Source organism: Telopea speciosissima, chromosome 10 (genome assembly GCF_018873765.1).
Source record: "Telopea speciosissima isolate NSW1024214 ecotype Mountain lineage chromosome 10, Tspe_v1, whole genome shotgun sequence".
Taxonomy (NCBI): domain Eukaryota; kingdom Viridiplantae; phylum Streptophyta; class Magnoliopsida; order Proteales; family Proteaceae; genus Telopea; species Telopea speciosissima.
In genome coordinates, this window is record NC_057925.1 from 60,499,822 (window position 1) to 60,514,209 (window position 14,388).

Below are 14,388 nucleotides of genomic sequence, written 5' to 3' on the forward strand. Positions count from 1 at the left end.
ATTAACAAATTAAATGGAGAATTTCTCAAATATTCTACTTAATTTCCATGGCTACAATTGGTATTTTCTTTTGTTTTTTATTTTTCTCTTTTTGTTATCGGTTAGAAAAAACAAATGATAATGCCAATTGTTGTTCTATGTACGTATAAGAAATGCAATATTAATATATAAGTTACACTCTTGAATTTTGTTGGTACAAGAAGCAAAATATTTAAAAAATAAACGAGCATTTAAATTATCTTGGCCAATTAATTTCAAGGTTTTCCTACCCAAAGAATAAAAAAACATCGTAGACAAGGATATGATTAACAATCCTCAACCGGACCCGAATCCTCTCCAACGCGTTTAGCACACATCCCAATGCATTGCCAGCTGTCAGATGTGCGTTGGACGCACTAACACATTGGAGAGGATCTTGTTCCTCCTTAGCCTTTCCCGTCATCAATGGTCTCAATGATAAGTACGTTGTCTCTAGTATTTTATACGTACTTACGATAGTGAGTGCTCCATATATACATGCATGGTCTTTAGCAAGTATGGTAGATAAGTCGTTTCTAGTTTTCATAATCAGCATTACATTTGGTAGACTGATATGGAGAGATTGCCAAGGTTGAAACAAATATAGACGCCACCATTTCACCATTCTAGCAGACTTCTAACGACGGTGTTCACTAAAACCCTTATTCCAAGCTATGGAGCTACACTCACCGCATAGTATTGTCTGTCGCACAAGAGTCTCAAGCTCCTGTGTCCACGGGATAATGACATAATTCCAACAAGGATTACCACTTACGCCCTCTATCATGGAACAAAAACTCAATCGAAACCTATCAAAACCACCGAGTTAACTTGGTTTCTCAGGTTTTTCAGACGAGTTGAATGGAGATTTTATAAAATCCTTGGATTCAATCGGGTTTCAATGGTTTCAACCATATTTCGATGGATTCGACACACATGCCCATCGAAACTAGGGGAAACTTGGTTCGAAACTAGAACAGACATGTATTTATGCCAGAAACCAGGCCAGACACTTAGTTATGTCTAATGTCATTTAAATGTTTTTGTATTTAATTGTATTTCATTTACATTGTATTTGTATTTCATTTACTTAAGATATTATTCATAAATAAACAAATACCCCCTATTAGAATCCAATAAAAATAGTTAAAAAATCAAATTCCAAAAGAAAAAAAAGTCAACCTCCCAGTCCAAGAACAAAAACTGTATTTTCGATGGTATGTGCAATTTTCAACTTTCTGGGGTTTTTCTCAAATCTAAAAATTCCATAAATCTTAATATGGTAAAACATTACTAAAAACCAAAAGTGCGGTAAAATATTTATTTGTTTTGATGTTCAAAAAAATATTTTCATTCAGAACGATTTTGACAGCATTCGCAGACACTAAATTATGTTTGATCGGAACATAACTCCTTCAATATAAATCAGATGTAAGCAATCTTGGGCTTATTGGAAAACTATCAAAACAAATCTTTCTAACAAATCCAAGTTTACTTAAATCTCATTTATATTGAAGGAGTTATATTCCGGTCAAACCTTATTTGATACCATGTCCAAGAACAATATACAGTATCAAACTTGGATCAAAACCACAAGTAATATTTTTAGTGTTCTCTATGTAAAACTAATGCATGGATTGAGTTTAAAATGTAAAAAATATGCAGTACAACAAGAATCAGGGCAAAAAAAAAAACTTCTGGGCCCCGAAATCAAGGTTCGAGTTAGCCTGAAGAAAGTCCCAAGTTTCAATCGAGATATAGTCAACATCGAGACGAACTCATTTTCTGGCTGATCAAAACCTAGTCGAAACCCTAGTTTTGGAACCTTGCCCTCTATAACTTTAGTAGTCACGCATCCTACTCGGTCACAGTCATTAAGCACAGTAAAACTGATGCCCAAGCAGACATGTCGTAAACATTAATTCAATGCACAAAGATTGTCACTTTATGTCTTCTGTAACCTTGGTAGACTTGCACCCTACTCAACTCACAGTCATTAAGCACAACCAAAATTGTTACAATCCCATAAAATATCTTGTCACAACAACCTTACCCATAGAAGTAAATGTGGCACTGGACACAACTCTTAATCAAATACCTGATAGATCCAATATTGATGGTTCAAGGTATCGGTATTGTTGGTACCAATTCCAATACCTGATTGATACAATATTGATGTATTGGCCCGTATTGAGGGCAAAATTGTCCAATATAGACTGTGTTAGTTGATCGACCTCAGATTTAAATCCGTGGTATACATAGACTACAGAGGGAGAAGGAGAGGGAGAGGTCCTGATGGCTAGGGGTGTCAATCGGCTGGTTTGATCGATTCCAGTTGGGGCGGATTCGGTTGTGGTTTGATACTAGAACAAGTCGAAGTGAACCAATAAGGTAAGGTTCGGTTTGGCTTTCCATTTTTTGGTTATTATCAATTTGGTTTCAGGTTCGATTTCTTGATCAGTCAAATCGATTTCAGTTTCTAAAACCTAAAACCCAAACCAAAACAGAATACTTGGTAAATCATACACAGAAGCATGCATTTGGCCAAAACAACTCAAATGGCATTTTCGACCAGATTTCTCGGTCATCTGTAACTCCAATTCTGCAAAGCTCGTGTTAGTTATAGTTGATCTGAACAACAGCAACACATCCACCAACAAAGAACCAAATTCGAAACCATGAATTCATAGAAAAACCTGAGAAGAAATTGCGATGATTTCACAAAAGCTTGCTTGCTTTGCGAGCATAAATTCCCCGGGCAACTACTACAACCTGCAAACATGGCTCTACCAATACAATTCGCTGACCATTATCAATGGCATGCTTTACATCTCGCCAGGAGATCATCTAAGCTCTCACCTATTTTCTCAAATAGCAATACCAAACACCACCTCAATCAATCTGCCTAAGCAACCATCTAATCACCCAACCCAGCTTCATTTGAGCTATTCAAGTGATCACTTTCCATACCCATATTCGACTCAACAACTCTTCTATCTTCCAGTCCAGCTTCACAGAAAGCAATCATGTTAATTGGGGTTGCAAAAAACTAAAACTCAGTCATGCTCACGTTCACTTGTATGTTTAACAAGAAAGCTTTGTAGCCTCAGCTCCTTGCTGATTTGCTACGGTTGCCTAAAGAATAGCTGACATTAACACAAACAACAGGATGCTCCACAACGGGGAATGGGCGGGGGGGGGAGGCATTTTCAAATTTAATTTCAACCGGAACTTCAACTATTATATACAACAGAAGTTACATTTTCTTGAGAAATTTGTATCTGGCAGGGCAAGCCCCTTAGGATGAACAAGACAGCATGCACACACCAGGCCGATAAGCCCATGCAGGGGGTAATCGTGCATATTTCTCCATTCCCTGTTGATCATCATATGGCCGCTCCATAACCTTGAGCAGCCTACGGACCTCTTCAAAGTCACCTTGTTCAGCTGTATCAATTGCACTTTGGCATAAATAGTTCCGAAGAATGAATTTGGGGTTTACAGAATTCATTGCAGCCTTCCTCTGCTCATCTGGGATGCCACTAGCAGCAAGCTTCAGGAACAGAAAAGGTAAACATGAGAAGAATTAAAGCAATGAAAGAATCTACACTAACAAGTGACATTACTGACCTACACTAATACTAGTCCTGGGGAAATAAAAAAAATAAATAAATGGATCTTTGCATCATTCAGGAAATATGATTGATGACAACAAAAGAAACAAAAACAATTATCCAAAATCGCTGGAACAGTGGAGTCCTAGAAGACCACCAGACCCAAAAGATTCCAAAGAAACAAGCTCAAACTTCGTAACCAGATTTATATCACCAATTAAACTCTCTCTCTCTCTCTCTCTCTCTCTCTCTCTCTCTCCATAATGCGACCTACCCCACTCCCCCAAAAAAATCTCCTCTCGCACACAGAACACGAACACATTACCACCTCCCAATACATGTTTTTCTTAAAAACAAAGCCATCATTCCCATATCAGCCTCAGCCTCCCTTAAACCATGCATATATATATATATATATATTCATATAAAAAAGGTGTACCCAGTGCACGAGGCTCCCGCCACTGTGGGGTCTGGGGAGGGTCATAATGTACGCAGCTTTACCCCTGCTTTCGCAGAGAGGCTGTTTCCAGACTCGAACCCGTGACCACTTGGTCACAATGGAACAACCTTTACCATTGCACCAAGGCCCACCCTCTGCAAATATACATTCATATGTTATATATAATCACATGTATATGGCTGCACAGGTATTCCAAACTCTTGGAGCTTTTAATACTCAAAACTACTCCATGCTCTTACTTGACACAGCACTCTGATTACCAAGAATTCAACCCAACTGAAATAAAAAGTTATCAATACAAACTGCAAGCATATGGTAAATGTAGATCTGTTCTGACAATATCAAGTCTTACCCAAATTTTTTGCGGGCTAGGTTTACAATGGCAGATTCTGGTCTCAAATGCATTCACACCACAGGTGGGCATCAAATGGGTTGGGCAGACTGCAGTGTGGCCCAAGCACAAACTGAAGTCATGGAGGGGAAGCCCAGTCCAGGCCCACCTCGACCTCGGTTTTGAGATTTACCCAGACCAATACCAAAACCAAGCCCAACCCAAGAAAATTAGTTAGGCCCACAGTCAGGATTAGGTTTTCTCCCGTTAGTTCAGGCTCAAGTGGGGTTTTCAAGTTAATACATTGGGGTGGGGACGTATAGAAATACAATCAAAACTGATGCCAATTTAGATTGATGTGAACATCACATAAGCATAGGCGGAAAAATCTAATAACTAGTCCAAACACATATAGCCTATTAATCACATTAAGCACAAGACCCAAAATAAATTCCTCAACTCCATAAAAAAAAATAATAAATTTAAATGACTAAGTAACTTATGACCATAAAAAGAGCATACCCAGTGCAGGAGGCTCCCGCCACTGCAGTGTCCGAGGAGGGTCATAATGTAAGCAGCCCTACCCCTGCTTTCGCAGAGAGGCTTACCATTAACATTTATAGGATGTTCTGAAGTAATTTAAAATGTAATACATGGATGTAGGACATGCATATACATATATTATACAAATATACAAGCTCAGCTTTTATTTGGGTTTTTTCAAGCTTGAGACGTTTCTTTTGTTTTTTTTTTGGCGGGGATGTGGGGGAGATTGAGTTACCAAAGCATCAACCTGACCCAAACCATCCCATCCTCAGTTTTTTTTTTTCTTTTTTTTTTAAGCTCAAGCTCAACCTAGGGCACAAAATATCCAGCCCAACATTCATCAACCCCCCCCCCCCCCCATTTTGGTTGGAGGACAGGATTGGATAGACATGCCCATGTGCCCACCCCAAATTCAATGCAGAAAGGAGAAAAAGTGGATGTGCGGGAAAGTTTCCCAAAAGGATAAGCCCAACCATCATCAACCCCCCCACAACCTGGTTGGTTGGGGGCAGTATTGGATAGACATGTGCATGTGCCCACCCCAAACTATGCAGAAAGATGTGCGGGAAAGTTTACCAAAAGGATAATGGAGAAGAGAAAGTTGCCAAAATGCACCTAATCCCAAACCTCTGAAGCAAAATTTAATAATATTTGTCATCTTTTTGGTGGCTGTTCTTCTTTGTTAACGCTAATAAAGACCTATAGGTTTGCCTACTTGACTTATGAAAGAAGGTTGTTAAAACCACAGGGAAAAAATAACAAGAGAATTTTAAAAAATAAAAAAAAATGGAAAATGAAGTCTCCACTCCTCACATTTAAAATTAGAATCAAACAAAACAAAAGACAAATAAGAGAACCAAGAAACTTCAGCTAGCTAGCGCCACAGCCAAATCATTATACCTCTTGTATATAGCTCTTTACCCAGTTAATCCATGCCTCCTTGCGCTCCTTGCCAATATCTAGCAAGACAGACTTTAGAGGAACCAACAGCTGGTCTTCTGGGATATTAGGATCTGCTTTAATATTAGAAAGCAACCGAAAGAAATTCGTGTAATCAACTTTATCAACTGCCATGTTGTTGAGAAGTTTACTGATTAACTGTTTATTGTACTTTGGCAGACCAAGTTTACGGGTCATTATAGACTGATACTCATCCATGAATTTGGTTCCATATCTGTTAAAAATCAAAGAAAAGAATCATCATTAGTAGCCAATTAAATTTCAATTGTCTTGCCATTAGACATGTGTCAAATTGTAATAAACATACCTCTCCATGGCATAGTTTGCCTCCTCATCATTTATCAAATTTGCAGCTGATAGAGTTGCAGTGAACTGTGCAACATTCCACAAGCCAATGTCTGGTTGATTTGCAAAACAATACCTTCTCCCAGGAAGATCTGTAGTATTTGGAGTGTAACTCGGATCAAAAGCATCCAGAAAGCCAAAGGGACCATAATCAATGGTGAGACCAAGCACGCTCATGTTATCAGTATTCAGCACACCATGAGTAAATCCGACACCCTGCCAGCTGGCAACCAACGAAGCAGTTCGCTCCGCAACTTCGACTGCCCAAGCTGATAGCATCCAGAATTGGAAACACAGAACTGTTTATATGGAATCCTCAAGAAAACTTATTTTTTCACGCATACATGTGGACTTTGAACATGAGAGAGGAGGCAAGTAGATTGTTTTTCTTATTTCAGGGACAAGTTCTTACTTTCCTCCTGTACCCCAGTCTTTGTGGAGCTCAGAGTCATCTCCTTCCCTTGTGTGAAGCAGATGCAAAGATGTGAAATATGTTTTCCTCATTTAAATGTCATTTAACTCTTTGGGCTGAGGCCCTTCAATATTCCCTGATGAATTTAGGGAGTACCAGGAAATATTTAAACTTCCCACTACTTCCTGAAGACCTAAATCTTTTTTATGTAGTAAGAAGCCAACTAAGTGAAATATGCAAAGAAGAAAATCACCTGCATACTTGTTGGACGTCAAATCCACAACTGAAGAACCTTCCTCACCAGTCTGAAAAGACAGGCTCTCACTCTTACTCATTTTGTCAATATGAGGAAAATGATGCCGGATGGTATAGTCCGCCAGAACTCGAACAATGTCAAGGTCTTCTTTACCTCTGGAGGCATGTATCTGGTATGAACCAAAACGCAAAAAGGACTGAGCAACTCTACAGACAATTGCACCAGGTTCTTCCTTCGGATTACCACTGCACAAGAAAAGAAACATTTATCAAGGTTTGGAAACATTAAGAGAATAATGTAGCCTTCGAGACTAGGGTTCAATCAGTTCCTGTTAAGAGATTGATTCTAATACAAAATTGAAACAGATGCAATACACTTATGCCAGCAGGCCATTCTAAAGGTTTTTTTTTATGGGCCAAATATCTACAGTTGGGGCTCAAATTCTCTGACCATGCTTTTCACATTATCATCTATCCATTTGGTAAACTTCAGCCTAATTTTGTTTTCCCACACAGATATATAACGTTCTAAATTGAAGAATTCAACTTTGGTGCAACTTTGATTTCACCATTGAAAATGTTGATATACGTTGTTGTGCACCCTTCCTAAATAAGCAGTTGTAACAGAAAATATAGGGTTTAAGTATGAACATGGTGGACCATATAGAGGAGATACTTGGCATGGGCTAATCCAAGGGAAGGACTTCCCCTCGAATGGTAGGTTTAACCAAAGAAGACCTCTAAAAGGCTCAAAACAGAGGAACAAATAAAAGAACCCTAACCATGTAAAAAAATGTTTTTCTAAGAAGGAAGTAGCCCAACAGCAAGCAGATTCAGACTTTCTGGGACTTACTCATAGAACATGTCCCTGGTTACATATTTTCCAGTTGTGACGAGACACAGTGCACGGGTCGTTGGGATTCCCAAGCTGTGCATTGCTTCACTGCAGAGGAACTCCCGGATGCTACTACGCAGAACTGCTAGGCCATCTGCAAACCTGCTGTATGGAGTCTTACCAGCACCTTTGAGCTGCAGCTCCCACCTCTCACCTTGAGAATTCAGAAGCTCTCCTATAGTTATTGCACGACCATCACCCAACTGACCAGCCCACATGCCAAATTGATGTCCTCCATAGCATTGGGCATAGGGCAACCTTTAAAAGTGGAATGTAATTACATAAGAACAATCCTGGAGAAGTAATGCATAGCCAGAGTGTTTTAAATTTATGGAATTGTCCTATGAGAAAGTAAATATAAGTCCCGAAACTTACCCTCCCACCAAAGGAGATGACCCTGAGAATATAAGTGGGAAATCTGGCCTTGAAAATCTGAAACCCCGGCATGTGCCAATATGTCACTGTTAGTCCCATTGCTAATGATGCACCATTTCACAAAGAAACAAAATTTTAAGAAACTCCATGGAAAATTGATCACCCAGAAAATCAATATAAAAGGTTTGTTTATTTGTCATTAACTCTTCTAGGATGCATGGAGTTGGCATCATGGGACGCAAATCTGAGTCACTGAGGTTAAATGAACAAAAACTCTAGTGAATAGCCATAACATGGCAAATTTATTTTATAGTTTGCCAGCCATAAGAAGGGTGTGATAATTTTGACAATCTTGTGTGTAGAATAATAGTAGTTAGCAAGACTTGAACTTCCAAAAAGCAAGATGCTCACTCTTTAGAATCCAGATCTAGCAAGTCAGCAACTGATTCTGACCACGCAACAAGCTGAGGGTTCTCCACTTCAGCAGATGGGGACACTTTCGTATAACAAGCATGTAGTACCTGAAATCAAAGATAAAACAAATGCAGTTGAGATATGAGATAATAAATGAATTTTCATTTATCTGGTCTATTGACCAATTCATAGTCTCTAAGCTTACCATGCAGAAAATCCAAATCAAAACAACAATCACTGCAAGAAAACAAAAGAGGACTAGTAATCCATGACAGGCAATGAGAACAACCAAATAATGCAAGACAGATATAAGACCTATCCAAATCTTTAGGTTACAACAAAATTTGGCTTAAGCAGCTTGCACTTGCAGACACTAAAATTAGGTGCCCTTCTGTGAGCTTAGAGAAATTAAATAGGAGCAGATATTAAAGAAACTAAAGTATTTGCACAACTTCCAATCAATCAACTTCAGACAGAATTCCAGACTAAAGGGGAAAACCTAGATGTCTCTGCTGATTCTATGAACTTTGGAGATTTTAGAAAAATACCAGCAGCAACCCCAATAAGCACTTCGCTGCCCAGTTGGATCTATATGAGCAAGAAGTGACATCAAGCTAAGCTCATAGTTCAATGGAGTGTTCTAGAAAGATAACATCAAAGAAGTAATTCCCAGCAGAAGTTAAGAGCAAAAATAACAGTAAAAAGAATCAAGTGTGCAGTAAATAAGAGAGCCAAATAAAGAAGATCTTCAAAAATACTGCTGCAAAACAAAAAAAACCCATAGAAATTTAACCCCAATTTTATATCAATTGTTGCGTTCTCTTTCGAAATGCGAAAGAAAAGCCTCTACATTCCCTATTCCTAAAGTAATTGGAATGTAGCTTAATTGCTAATTTTCTAAAGATCCTGAATGCACCCTCAAAACAGGAGTGTTAGCGGCATTATTTTCTTAAAAGACATAACCTAAGGATAACTTAGCTACTCCATCATAGAAATGTTTCAAAGAGTGAAAATTCCATTGCTTTCAGCGGTCTAAGCTTCTTATTTTACAACACACACAAGTTCATTCTTTTGGGGTCATCAGAAAGGTCATTCAATCGCTTTCCAATGGAGTAACCATCCAGAGAAAAAGGGGGAAGGAGAAAAAAGCCTTTCCAATGAGCTTGAAATCATCTGATCTGCATCCAATTTTAGCACAATATGGCCAATTTACATACACGGTACACATTAATGATTAATTACTATTTCTGGTCATTAATGGTTTGCTACTTATTTGAGTCCATCCAAGGGTATAGCAAATTTCCTCCATATGAAACAGCTCTTGATGTTACTACTCTAGCAAGAAAACTTCCTCTTTGTTGGTCTGTGCAGCACAATTTTGCTTTCATTCCCTCTTGTTCTTTCATCTTTTCCTTCTATAACCTTAATTCTTCTAAGGCTATAACCAAACTACTGTTTGATGATTTCGTACCTGCTACATCACACAGATGTAGAGCTACCCACTTTGATTGTTAGAACTAATGAAGAAAGAGAATAGGTTCAAGATAAATAGCAGATGAAATGTACGTTACCTGCTACAAATAAATGATTACATCAAATAAGAAACAAGACAGCAGAAGAGCAAATAACTGTTGCAAGCTCCCATCCAAATCCGAAAAAGAGTTCAGAATGCCATTGAGTTTGGTGAACTGTTAACACAGCTTCCTTTCCCTTTCATCCCATAGCAATAATGTGAGACAAATCTCTTAAAGGCTTTTAAAGTTACCTTGGTGTTTTATTAGTCTGAGGATGGTAGGAGATTCAGCACGAGTAACCATATTCAAGAAACATTAGCTGGTTTAGCAATTAAGACCAAAAGAAACACAGACACAGTAGCAACAAAGAGAGAGAGAGAGAGAGATGCACACATATATTTAACATGGTTTGACAGCTGCAAAAAGAGCCCGTCTGCAGGATCAGAACCAGTTTTCGCTAATCCTGTATTCAGCTGTCACGAAATAGGGAGAAAAGCAAATTTTAAGTGAGAACCCATCAGAAAATTGAATTTTTTATTCTCCTTTGGCAAGAAGGTTCTTGCCCAAAAATCAAGGATTTGCCCCCCTGTACAACCATTTTTGGAGTTTGCACTAGAGAAATCTTGTCAAAACGGTTGGACTGCCAACCAAAAGAAATACATACAAAGAAGCAACAGAGAGAGAGAGAGGGGACTTACCATTGATGGTCATCATTATGGTGACAGAAACCAGAAACTAGTGAAATGGCAGTCCAACCATTTTGACGAGATCTCTCTTGAGTGCAAGATCATACAGCTGAACACAGGATTAGCAAAAACTGGTTCTGATCCTGCGGACATAGGCACTATTTGCAGCTGCTAAACCATGTTAAATATATGCATGCATCTCTCCCTCTCTCCCCCCCCCCTTCTCCCTGTTTCTCTTCATGTTCCCCTGTTCCGTAACTAACTAAACTCAGCCTAAGACCACAAAACAGAACGTGGAAACAAGAGATCTAACCACAAAGACTCATTTCTCTCTCATCATCTTTCTCTTTTCAGAGTAGGTTTCATTTATAGACTTACAAGGAAACCGTAACTAATCATTTACAGTCTCTCCTTTTACTGCTTTCAAAAATCAACCTCAACCCTGACATACAGACATTGTTAATACCGACATGTTCAAGAAACGAATATATCCATTCATCTGCTTACACGTCCTCTTGCAATAACATGCACATGAGCGAGAGCCCAAAAATCAAGGATTTGCCCCCCTGTACAACCATTTTTGGAGTTTGCACTAGAGAAATCTTGTCAAAACGGTTGGACTGCCAACCAAAAGAAATACATACAAAGAAGCAACAGAGAGAGAGAGGGGACTTACCATTGATGGTCATCATTATGGTGACAGAAACCAGAAACTAGTGAAATGGCAGTCCAACCATTTTGACGAGATCTCTCTTGAGTGCAAGATCATACAGCTGAACACAGGATTAGCAAAAACTGGTTCTGATCCTGCGGACATAGGCACTATTTGCAGCTGCTAAACCATGTTAAATATATGCATGCATCTCTCCCTCTCTCCCCCCCCCCCCTTCTCCCTGTTTCTCTTCATGTTCCCCTGTTCCGTAACTAACTAAACTCAGCCTAAGACCACAAAACAGAATGTGGAAACAAGAGATCTAACCACAAAGACTCATTTCTCTCTCATCATCTTTCTCTTTTCAGAGTAGGTTTCATTTATAGACTTACAAGGAAACCGTAACTAATCATTTACAGTCTCTCCTTTTACTGCTTTCAAAAATCAACCTCAACCCTGACATACAGACATTGTTAATACCGACATGTTCAAGAAACGAATATATCCATTCATCTGCTTACACGTCCTCTTGCAATAACATGCACATGAGCACACACCGACATTTGGTTTCATCATGATGGACAAAAACCAAAACAATACCACTATTGTATGTCACCTGAAACATATTCTTGCAACCCTGTTCATCTAGAATTTTCTGAACTCTTCCAAGGATCATATGTTACATTGTTACCCCTCTTTTCCCCGTGCAGTAATAAAATAGGAGGCTCGGTCCTAAAAATCCTAAAAACCATGACAAGCATTAAATTTTTCAGGAGATCGGCAGATTGTTGATGCAGATTGAACAAATGCATCATGAGATTCACCATTTCCTACAGAGTCTCATCATATAGGCTGTTAAAATCAGAACCACAGAACCCAAACTTTATTAAGGTTATCCATTAACAGTAACTGTCTCGTTACTTACTCCCATTCACCATTTGTTTTACGATTTAGTCCTTTAATAGTTATACTATCCCTATGTTTTAGGCACATGACCACAATCTGAGTTGAATTCACCTGGAACAGCAGTTGTGAGTTGTGACCATGGAAACCGAAGAACCACCAGTCTCAACAACAGCTCATTAAGACTGCAACTGACTTCCAACCAAGCACTTAGTTTAGCTGCACAGAATTTCTTTATCAGACTACTCGAATCCAAATCATCTATAGGAGACTGGGACAGGCATTGCAAGTAGCATGTACAAGAGTAATCAATATAAAATCTTTGTAGAATCAAGCAACTAACCAGCGACAGAAGGCTTCTCAAGCACATCAAGCACTTGTGCAAGACCCCCTACGACCCATAAGTAACGTAAAGGCATGATTATTTCAGGTTCCAGTATGAATCTCTCAAACAGAACTACTAGAACAAAAAACTATGTTGTCAACTAATGGCTAAAAGTACGTTATTTAAGATGTTTGTGATAATCCCTCTTCCGCCACCACCAGGAAACATATTAACTTACAGAAGGGATCCAAGCAGTAGCTAATCGATTATGAAATCCAGTAAACGTCTAAATACAGTAAAGACCAAAAACCTACAAATTGCGATTCCCCTCTGGTATTCGATGTTTTAATTTCTCAATCAATTAATTTCATTGACAATAAACGTCGATCATTAACAAAGAGTCTTCAATGCAAAGAGAACATCACACAAAACCCTGCTATAAGATCAATCCAGGGCGACCAATGATTTGATTCATAATCCGCCAAATCCAGAGAAATAAAGCAAAAAAAATCAACACAGGTATGCAAAAGGGACTTCTTACCTGTCGCGGAATCGAATCGGTTCTGGAATCCCCAGGCAAATCTCTGACGAATGAATTGTCCCAATTAAGATCTTCGAGCGTCAATCGAACCTTGTTTTCGCCCAAACTCTGGTTTCTAAGATTTTCGGTGACCGACTCCACCGACAAACTAGACTCAGTTGCAGAAGAATCCATTGAAACGCCTCTGGAAAAACCCTTTCGAGGTTCACGTGCAAGATTCGATCTCAATCGGTCGTCCGAAGAGATCAACGTTTGCCGGAGGCCGAAAATCGCCGGAGAAAAACGATGTGATAGCTTCGGAGAGAGAGTAGAGAAGACGGCGGAAAAGAAGCGCGAAGAGCTCGGGCGAGGCGTTGATAAATGGCCTAGCATCGTTCACACTCTCTTTTTCTCTCGACTCTCTACCGTTGTTTGGGTACGTACGTTACTAAACCCGAATTCCATATTGTCGGTCAAACAGATCAGAACCACAGACCTATAGAAGTCGATAAAGATACGATAGGTTTCATTGTTGGATTTGAAATGCTAGGCTGCTGCGCACTCAGAGAGAGTTTCCCTTTAGGCACTGGATAGTCTTGATCCCAACCGCTGAGAAACAATGGGACCATGGTTCTAAAAATCCAGAATCAGGATCCTAAGCTGTCCGGGCCAATTCTGATTCGATCCGAACCGGCTGAAACAATGGGATCAAGGGTTTAAACCCGGAATTGAGATCCGTGTCAGATTGGAATCTGTCATGATCAATGAGGAATCGGTCTGAATCGACCCAAATATGCCCTAACTCTAGATTTTGGAAGGGGATCCAGAGCCCACTGTTTCAAGAACCGGAATTAGACTGGTCAAATTGACTTATTTAGATTGGAATCAACTATGGCATTTTGGACGTTCTAGAGCGGGCAATTCTATAAATTTTGGGATTGAATCACTAGGTTTCCAGGGACCAGTTCTGGGGTTTTTGGGACAAATCACGGTCAATTCATATTTGATAGGGACTCATTCGACCCCGGTTCCGAGTTTAAAATCCTTGACCGAGTCGAATCGGCTTTAACTTGGCTAGCTATCATCAAGATTGGTCTCGAATATTCTAATCGAAATTGGCAAATCTGGCCACTCAGATCCCAATTTCTAAAATCCTAAGGCCT

At 39.3% G+C, this 14,388-nt stretch overlaps 1 protein-coding gene across 1 annotated transcript; it reads right to left on the bottom strand.

Moving 5' to 3' along the window:
• Nucleotides 1-3,028: 3,028 nt before the first annotated feature.
• On the bottom strand, nt 3,029-13,671 carry LOC122642480 (protein adenylyltransferase SelO-like). Its single transcript, XM_043835979.1, has 8 exons — nt 13,247-13,671; nt 8,623-8,732; nt 8,212-8,268; nt 7,795-8,094; nt 6,940-7,187; nt 6,237-6,543; nt 5,870-6,143; nt 3,029-3,571 (listed from the first exon to the last, which is right to left on the bottom strand). The coding sequence occupies exons 1-8, from the start codon at nt 13,616-13,618 to the stop codon at nt 3,317-3,319; spliced, it is 1,923 nt and encodes a 640-aa protein (XP_043691914.1). The 5' UTR covers nt 13,619-13,671; the 3' UTR covers nt 3,029-3,316.
• Between the last annotated feature and the right edge of the window lie 717 nt (nt 13,672-14,388).